The sequence below is a fragment of the Scomber scombrus genome, chromosome 10, assembly GCF_963691925.1.
Source record: "Scomber scombrus chromosome 10, fScoSco1.1, whole genome shotgun sequence".
In the NCBI taxonomy this organism is placed as follows: Eukaryota; Metazoa; Chordata; class Actinopteri; order Scombriformes; family Scombridae; genus Scomber; species Scomber scombrus.
This window is the reverse complement of record NC_084979.1, coordinates 26,890,481-26,900,321: the sequence shown is the minus strand read 5'-3', so window position 1 is coordinate 26,900,321 and position 9,841 is coordinate 26,890,481. Positions and strand designations below refer to the sequence as shown.

The 9,841-nt window shown below is 40.4% G+C and overlaps 1 protein-coding gene across 1 annotated transcript; it reads right to left on the bottom strand.

Annotated features, from left to right (window-relative positions):
- Positions 1-581: 581 nt before the first annotated feature.
- LOC133987198 (vasopressin V2 receptor-like) lies at positions 582-9,324 on the bottom strand. The gene is made up of 7 exons (XM_062426484.1): positions 9,240-9,324; positions 6,292-6,566; positions 5,059-5,304; positions 3,814-3,960; positions 2,836-3,094; positions 1,361-1,546; positions 582-766 (listed from the first exon to the last, which is right to left on the bottom strand). The coding sequence occupies exons 1-7, from the start codon at positions 9,322-9,324 to the stop codon at positions 582-584; spliced, it is 1,383 nt and encodes a 460-aa protein (XP_062282468.1).
- Positions 9,325-9,841: the final 517 nt, after the last annotated feature.

Here is a 9,841-nt window from a genome sequence, read left to right as displayed (position 1 = left end):
TATAGCACAAAATCTTTCTTATTTTAACTAGAAAATGTATTTACATATTACATTTCTCACTATAATAATACAACTAAGTTAAGTACTTTTATTTTAACAAACAATAAAAAAAGCTTTCAGAAACCTGTTAAGAATGACTGAGTGTCTCTAGCTCATAACAATCACATCCTGCACGAAATTTAGATTTTACTCCTCAGTTATTCTGCAGGTCAAATAAATCAGATATAAAATATGAATTAGTGAGTTTTATAGATGCTGGTAGTATTTCTGTTCCCTTTATTAGCAGCCTGGCTAGCTGTTTCCATCTGTTTCCAGTCTTTATGCTAAGCTAAGCGAACCAACTCCTTCATATTTGGTATTAATCTTATTTTCTAACTCTCGACAAGAAAACAAATTATCCCAAAATGTCGAAATATTCCTTTAACAGCAATAAACAAGTTCACATGTGAAGGATCTAGAGTTGTAGCATCTACAGAGACAGAAGATGAAGACTGTGAAGGTGTTTCTTTGACGTCATGTGAGGAGATTGTGATGATGTGTGTGTGTGTGTGTTTGTGTGTGTGTGTGTGTGTGTGTGTGGTTCAGTAGTTGGAGTTGTGTGTGCTTGTGGAGTCGCTGGGTAAGGAGCCTCGGCGGTGTGTGTATGCACGGCAGAGCAGCAGCAGGCGGAGCTCCGGAGAGACGCTGCTGGAGAAGGCCGAGTAGATCCAGGGGTTGGTGCATGAATTCAGACTGGCCAACAGCATCAGCAGGGTGAACACTGCACCTACACACACACACACACACACACACACACACACACACACACACACACACACAGACACACAGACACACACACACACACACACACACACACACACAGACAGACACACAGACAGACACACAGACACACACACACACACACACACACACAGACAGACACACAGACAGACAGACACACAGACAGACACACACGATGCAACGATTAGTCATTGTATCGATTAATTGATCAACTAAATATTAACCTGCAGCTATTTTGATAACTTAAAAATCATTTTAGTAATTTTTTGAGAAAATATGTCAAAACTCCACAGATGTGTCGAAGAGCTGCTCTCTTTTATATTTTAAGTTATGAGTTACGAGCCACGAGAAAAAGGTTTTATTCTTGTTTTTAGTTTTTTTTTCAAAACTTGTGACACAAAACTTTCAACACCTTCTAATTCTGGCCTCAAAATCTCACATATCACATTTGTTAGGGTGTGTAGAAGTACAATCGTGTGTGTGTGTGTGTGTGTGTGTGTGTGTGTGTGTGTGTGTGTGTGTGTGTGTGTGTGTGTGTGTGTGTGTGCATGTGTGTGCATGTGTATGTGTGTGTGCGTACCGTTCCTGGGTGGGTTGGGGTCCCAGGCAGCCCACAGCTGGACACTGAAGAACGGGGCCCAGCAGAGCGAGTAGACGAGCACTATGACCAGCGTCATCCTCACCGTCTTCGACATGGCCGCCGTCACCTCTCCTCCACGGGCGGGGGGGGCTTTGACCCGAGGGGGGGGGCAGACGGCCGAGGGAGCTGCAGGGTCGGGGAGCACATCAGGCTGCAGCTCAGCTGACAGGAAGCACAGGATACGACTGTTTCACTCTTTATTATCATTTACAAACAACTGAAAACTCTTCTGTCATTAAATGATCACACATAAAATATTGATCTTAAGTAAAATCAAACACTGAGCGAGAGAAGTTACATTTCATACAAAGATTATAAACAGAAAACAAGTATTTGTTTTAATAGCTTCTACAGTCTTTAGATTAGAGGAAAATCCAGTGGAATCAGTTTACTGTTTGACCTCCTGTGTTAAAGCCTTTTCTTAGTTATATTTTAGTACGACAAACAGTTTGGATGTCAATAAAGATCAGTGTTGGGGGAGTAACTAGTTACATGACTCTGAGGTGCCTGAATATCTATCTTTTGTGTTTTTTTTTATCACAGCTGGACTGCAGCAGTGATGTAATGTTGGCTGTTGTTTGTGAGTTTATGTGGTCCTGGTTAATATCTGGTTCTTCTCAGACCAACTGTGTCGACAATGTAAAACACAGCAGGTGAATAATTTAGTTAGTGTGTGTGTGTGTGTGTGTGTGTGTGTGTGTGTGTGTGTGTGTGTGTGTGTGTGTGTGTGTGTGTGTGTGTGTGTGTGTGTGTGTGTGTGTGTGTGTGTGTGTGTGTGTGTGTGTGTGTGTGTCTGTCAGAGGTGCTCCAGGTGATAATTTTGTTTCACACTTAGAAGTTTTCTAGATTGTTTGCAGTGTTGGGGAGAAACTAGTTACATGACGGCGTTACGTAATTTAATTACAAATAAATGTAACCGTAATCCTAGCTGGGTAAAATCTATGAACAAGGTTGAAAGAAAGTTTGTTGTAATCTGCAACTTCATCACTAGATGCCACTAAAATCCCACATACTGGTCCTTTAATGCCTCTTTAAAAAAAATTAAGTATATTCATGTTTTATTATCGTATTTTTTATGTATTTTATTGTTTTTAAAAAAAAAGTTTTTCTTCAGCTCTTTGAGTTACAACTATTGAATGAAAAATGAATAAACATAAACTTGGACTCAGGCTGGGTCAAAGGTCAACCTGCTGGTAGTGGATGGACATGAACATCTGAATCTAATTGTGAAATAAACAAGGTGTTTTTTCTCTTATCTAGACGGATTTTATGTTGCTTTTTTTATGTTTATATACAGTGTGCCATATCTCATAGTGCTAACTTTAGTCAGTTTAGAGACAGCACAGTATGAGACATTATCATCCCCTCTGTGTGGAACTCACCTGTGTGAACAGTCGTGTAGTTGTGCAGGTCGCAGTGTGAAGCGATGCTGTCGGACCTGAGCGGACCCATTGGAAGGTGCTGGTAGGTGGATCCAGGATCAAAGCTGGTGTCCGTCCCAGGGTTGTTGAAGATGAGCGGTGAAACATACAAGGAGACACTGGACCTTCCTCTGCCGCCTCCTCCTCCTCCTCCTCCTCCTCTCTGGCTGTCTCGTCTGGATGGAGGTAGCGAGGACAGACGGCGCTCTGACTTCAGGTACAGATTGTTGTGGATCTCCCTGAAGATCTGCACCTGAGGAAAGAACAGGAGACGTCCAGCGGTTGTTGTATACGGGTCAATGACGTTTATTGTGTCCATGTGGTCAAATTTAAAAGGGTTAAAATTACAAAATAAACTTATTAATAACTTGCACACATTCGTTTTTTGTGGACCCAGCTTCAAATTTCTAGTTTTAATCCATTTTGAGAGAATATATTAGACTATTAAGGCAAAAATATCTAAGTGGTGTAACCATAAAAACTTTGTACCAAATAATTAAACTTGCTAAAAAATAGCTAATTTATCAATAAAACACCATATCAACTAGTTTGGCATGATCTTACATTATAACTTTTTATATTAAATAAAGGTAATGGAATACAATTGTTATAAATATTAAATTTAATCTGGGGAATCATGGAGATCAGGAAACATTTACATGTTTTTAAATGAAGTAATTATTAGTATAAGTCCACTTAAATACACTGTAGGTAGATAAAATATTTAATATTTATCATTCTTTCGTGATTACACCATTTGACATTTTCAGGAGCATTCAGTCTTACTTTTGGTTAAAAATTGCGCAAATGTCATTTCAAATGATATAAAATCAACAAAAATACAAAATATACATTTTTAAAAATCTGATGCTGCTTTTAAAACTATTTTTTAAGATTTTTCTGAATTGCTCATCTTGCCGACCCTTATTTGTCACTGACCCATGTAGTTTGCCCTATTTCTTGTCAGAGTACCTGGCAGACAGTGATGATGAGGACGGGGAGGATGAAGATGGCCACGGTCATCCAGGTCACGTAGGCCTGGAGGCCCCAGGTCTCAGCAAAGTTTCCCCAACATTCATAAACTCCTGGAGCCACTTCTGAACGCGAGAAGATGAAAACCTGGAGGGCGAAGAGGTGTGTGGAGCGACAGCAGACAGCAGAGAGGTTTGTGAGTAAGATGGAGGAAGACGACTTCCCACATCTAACTCCACCTGTGTCCAACAAATGTCAGTAAACTTTAACGTTTCTGTTTTTAACTTCCAGTGGTGGAAGAAAGAGATGCTTTACTTAACAAGACATTAATGTAAAAAAACTCAGTTACCAGTTAAATCCTCCTTCAGATGAAGTATTATCAGTAAAATGTTTGGAAGATATCAAAAGTAAGTGAAGTACTCATGTCATTGAGTGTTGATGTGTTTATGATGAATTTTACCGTTGTAGCTGCTCGAGGTGGCAGCCTACCAGTAACAACCTACCTGTATTAGCCTGCCAACATAAGGAAACCTATACGAACCTACCTGTATTATCCTACCTGTATCAGCCTACCTTTGGCAGCCTACCTGTATTATTCTACCTATATCAGCCTACCTGTATTATCCTACCTGTATCAGCCTACCTGTATTATCCTACCTGTATTATCCTACCTATATTATCCTACCTGTATTATTCTACCTGTATTATCCTACCTGTATTATTCTACCTGTATTATTCTACCTGTATTATTCTACCTGTATTATCCTACCTGTATTATCCTACCTGTATTATTCTACCTGTATTATCCTACCTGTATTATCCTACCTGTATTATCCTACTTTTATCAGACTACCTGTATGTGCTTACCTGTATCAGCCTACCTGTATTAACCTACCTGTATAATCCTACCTATATCAGTCCACCTGTATGTGCCTACCTGTATTATCCTACCTATATCAGCCTACCTGTATGTGCCTACCTGTATTATCCTACCTGTATTATCCTACCTGTATTATTCTACCTGTATTATCCTACCTGTATTATCCTACCTGTATTATCCTACTTTTATCAGACCACCTGTATGTGCCTACCTGTATTATCCTACCTGTATTATCCTACCTGTATTATCCTACCTGTATTATCCTACCTGTATTATTCTACCTGTATCAGCCTACCTGTATTATCCTACCTGTATTATCCTATTTTTATCAGACCACCTGTATGTGCCTACCTGTGGCAGCCTACCTGTGGCAGGCTGAGCAGCAGCGACAGCCCCCAGGCCAGCAGTATGAAGGAGTTTCGTCGCTGGGTGGTCCAGCTGCGATGCGCCTGCAGGGGGCAGCAGATGGCGTAGTACCGGTCCATCGTCATGGCCACGATCATGTAGGAGGAGGCAAACATCCCGAGGACCTGCAGGTACTTCACCAGCCGACACAGGAAGTCTGGGCCAGGAAAGCGACCCCTGGCATCCCAAACCAGCTGAGGCAACACCTGACAGAGAAAGAAAGTCCATGTTAATACCCCAAAATCAGAGCTGGGGGGTAACTAGTAGCTGTGGAAGCATCAGAGTCTGGTTGTTTGGTTGAGATAAGCTCTAAATAAATAACTTGTTTTTATTGTTTATGATGCTTTAAACAAACTACTTATGTTCACTTTTGACTCTTATAAAGTTATAAAGATCACTGACTTTGAGTAAATGCTTGTTGTTGTTCTTCAGACTTTAAACAAGCTTGTATGCAGTGTTGGGGGTAACTAGTTACATGTAATGTATTGCGTAATTTAATTACACAATAAATGTACTGTGTGTAATCCGTTACAGTTACTGAGAAGAAATGTTTTCTTAAATTACAGTTACTGATGAAAATGTTGATGATTACAAAGGAGGTAACATCTGGATTCAGATTTTGCTCAGGAGGGTTTTAATATTTAACATGTTACTGAATACATATATTGCTGTTTTTAATTTTTTGAAATCACTATTTTTTTTAAACTTTGTAAATAAATCATGACGTGGGCTCATTTGGAGCACACATGGGCTTAAATGGAGTCACAGTACCAATTAAGCTCATGACAGACTTTTTTCATCTAATATCTTTATTTTATATTCCAAAATCTACATGAACTAATGAATACATTTTCAAATGAGAGATAAATGTTGCTTTATAAGAAATGATCTCTCTTATAAATCATGTCAGTATCCATGAAAAACAGCTGAACTTAGATTTTGGTGCTTAATGGGAACATTTACCCTAACAGCTGAAAACATTAGTTAGAACATTAGAAAAGTGATCAAGAAGTAGATTAACTAGTAATCTGTAATCTAATCTATTACATTTCCAAAGTAACCTTCCTAAACCTGCCTAAAAGTGACTGAAGTAAACCTGTGTGTGTGTGTGTGTGTGTGTGTGTGTGTGTGTGTGTGTGTGTGTGTGTGTGTGTGTGTGTGTGTGTGTGTGTGTGTGTGTGTGTGTTTGTTACCTGGAACAGCGCCACCACCAGGTCAGCCAGACAGAGGTTAAGCATGAACTGGTGCAGCGGGTTGTTGTGTTTTCTCCGTCTTAGCAACACCGCCAGAACCAGCCCGTTGCCGAGCAACGCCATCACCAAGATCACCGCCAGCACCACCACCTCGGCCACCGCCAACAAGGCGTCACGCTCCCACTCGGTAACGTTGCTACCGGCCGGGGTCACAGAGACCACCAGCCTGTCGATGGACGGGTATGAGTCTGTTGCCAAGGAGACTGACATGTTTGCTGGGAGGAGAGGAGAGAGGAGAGGAGAGGAGATGAAAGGAGAGGAGAGGAGAGGAGAGGAGAGGAGAGGAGAGGAGAAGAGAAGAGGAGAGAGGAGAGAGGAAAGGAGAGGAGAGGAGAGGAGAGGAGAGGAGAGGAGAGGAGAGGAGAGGAGAGGAGAGGAGAGGAGAGGAGAGGAGAGGAGAGGAGAGGAGAGAGAGGAGAGAGAGGAGAGGAGAGAGGAGAGGAGATGAAAGGAGAGGAGAGGAGAGGAGAAGAGAAGAGAGGAGAGGAGAGGAGAAGAGGAGAGAGGAAAGGAGAGGAGAGGAGAGGAGAGGAGAGGAGAGGAGAGGAGAGGATAGGAGAGGAGAGGAGAGGAGAGGAGAGGAGAGGAGAGGAGAGGAGAGAAGAGGAGAGGAGAGGAGAGGAGAGAAGTCATCAGAGAAGTTTTAGTACTTGTTATTGTTTCACCAAAAAACTGAATTGGACCTCATAACATCCTTGCAACATCGCTTGTCTTTTTTAGTTTTGCAAGTGTTTTCAGTAACCTCTACCTGCCAGTCAGTGCGTAATGCCGATCACTGGAGATTAGTCAAACAACCATGACCTTATTGCAACCTTCCCATTTGGACTCAGTAGATAGTCCCACATGAGAGGCCCTCTCTGCATGCCTCTGCCATTGTGAGTGTCTCTGTGTGTGTTGAACTGTAACAGTGTGTGAGGGCTCCTGTAAACATGTTTCACATTTCATTGTTTCACAATTAAAGTTCTCACAGAAGCCTTACACTTGGCATAACACCCTATTAACTCCAAAAAGTGTGTGTGTGTGTTTGTGGGATGTTTACAGTGGAGGTCGACTAAAATGGACGTGACTCCAACATGCAGCCGTAAACTGTAGACACATAAGTCGATACTTTGAGGAACAAATGGCCTGTATGTTATCCACAAACTGGAAGCTGCCTGATACTCATGTCTGTTTCATAATCACGGAGGTCACAGTGCATCCTGTGATCATTTCTGGAAATATGGTGGAGGGCTGCAGAGAAAAGATGGGAACTCCTAATTGGTAGTCGCTAATTGGGAGCGCTTTCATGCAATAAATCAACAGGCAGTGTACGTACGTTCCACTTAAAGTCCCTCTTCGCTCAGAAATGTCTCGTTTATTATTTCTTCACTCGGATGTTTGAGTTTGTTTTCACAACCTGCTGAAGTGGGAAAGTTTCCACACGATTTGTGACATGAGAAGTGTAAACTATAGTCTACCCAAAGCTATAAGAGATGTGAGCTCTGTGAACATTTATAAATGACAGTTGAAAACATTTATCTAATATGGCTTTTAATTAATGTTATTTTAACTTTTTTTTACTGAATATCTTTTTTTTTTAATTGTTTAATAATACTATTGTTTTTATTCTGTTTTATTTGCTGTTGTTTTATTGTATTTTTATCTATAAAGCACTTTGAGCTACATGCCTTGTATGAAAGGTATTCTATAAATAAAGTGTATTATTATTATTATTATTATTATTATCATAGTGTAGCTAAAATAAAATGCATTTATTAAATATCAAAACAGCGGTTTACAAACTTTTTTATCTTGTGACCTCTCTGAAAAGCAGAGTTGGAGTCTCTTGTAACATTTTTTTCTCACATAAAAGTTCATTTACCTCGTTAAAAACTCTTTAACCTTAAAATACAAATTACTTTTTCTCCCCTGCTGAAAAATCCATGATGATGTGAATATGCAAATGTTTGGTGTCTAACATTTTAGTGTGTGTGTGTGTGTGTGTGTGTGTGTGTGTGTGTGTGTGTGTGTGTGTGTGTGTGTGTGTGTGTGTGTGTGTGTGTGTGTGTGTGTGTGTGTGTGTTTGTTTTTCTCTGACATCCTCTCCTTCCTCCCTCATGTACAAATCCAGACTCTATGAATATGCAAATATTGTTAATTTCAAAGGTTTCACTGTGGGACACCAGGATGTCTCCTTTACCTCACATTCAGAGTTTATACACTGGAGGTTTAAAGTTTCCTCATCACACTGGAGCTGGACCGCCATCAGCTACCAAACTAGTTGTCTATATGTAACAAATCATCACTTCTTAAAATGAGATTTAAGGTGAGCAGAGAAAAACATCCTCCTTTAGTAAATTAATGTGAAAAACAGTCTTTTTAGTGTGAAACTCTGCACAAAAATCAGTCTGAAACACTTTTTTTTAGCAGTTTTATAAGTAGTCAAACCCTCAAGTGGTCAAATCCTCCAGTAACATATTTCATAGTTGTCTAAATTCAGAATCCACTTCAGCTGTTTTTCCTTGACTCTCTGTTTTAATCAAAAATTGCACTGATGAAGCTGTTTGACATTTTTCGGCTATGTTAATCCAATTAGAAAACTGGACACCTGCTGTTTACCCCCTCACTTTCTTTTCAACAAAGAAAAAGCTATTAAAAAGAAATCACTCCTTATGGATTGTTTTTGTCATTCTTTTTTCTGGTAATTATCCTCTCTCAACTTCAGCAGATATATTCATATTAAACACTCCCAAACCTCCACCTGCATGTATTCCCTCCACTCTCACTCAGATTTTTAGTTAGTTAGTTAGTTAGTTAGTTAGTTAGTTAGTTTCTCCATTTGAGTAAAAAACTGAAAAGATAAGAAGAGAAAACAGGAGCAAAAGCACAAGAAAATATAGACAACTTACTCACTTCGTCCTCGTCTTCAGTGTCCCGTGAAGCATCTGCAGGAGCCGGGATAACCTGATCTGCTGTTGCACACACTAGCCGCATCCATGCTGTGTGTGTGTGTGTGTGTGTGTGTGTGTGTGTGTGTGTGTGTGTGTGTGTGTGTGTGTGTGTTTCCCCCTCTCCTGCTTATTACTCTGATGGTGACCTCTGCCAACTCACGCTGTTCACTCCTGTCTCCCTCATCTCCTCCCTTCTTCCTGCTCTTTGACACTCTTGCATCCCCTCCCTCTCTCCTCCTCTTCTTCTCCTCCTCTTGCTGTTTCCAAATTCATGAAAAGGGGACAAGAAAAAAGTGACAGAAAGAGGAATAAAAAGAAAGAGGAGAAGGCGGATTCGCTGATCAAAGGATGCCCAGTCTGCGATGGTGAATTAATTTAATTTCCGGCTGATTGTTTAGATATTAAACATGTTGCTGTTGGCTCCACTTTGATCCACATTCAGGGCAGAAACAGAAGCATATGACTAGAAGATCAAGTGAGATTTCTCCTATTAGTCTCTGGGAGTGTGATCAAAGGCCTTTCATGCATACACACACACATATTTAGGCCTAACTAAATAT

Bases quoted from the DNA above. Each gene is read 5' to 3' on its own strand.
- LOC133987198 (XM_062426484.1), bottom strand. From the start codon at position 9,324: ATGCGGCTAGTGTGTGCAACAGCAGATCAGGTTATCCCGGCTCCTGCA. The intron at 3,095-3,813 runs GTACTCTGACAA...TTCTTTCCTCAG, and splicing joins TCATCATCACTGTCTGCCAG to GTGCAGATCTTCAGGGAGAT. The intron at 1,547-2,835 runs GCGACCTGCACA...CCGACCCTGCAG, and splicing joins CGACAGCATCGCTTCACACT to CTCCCTCGGCCGTCTGCCCC.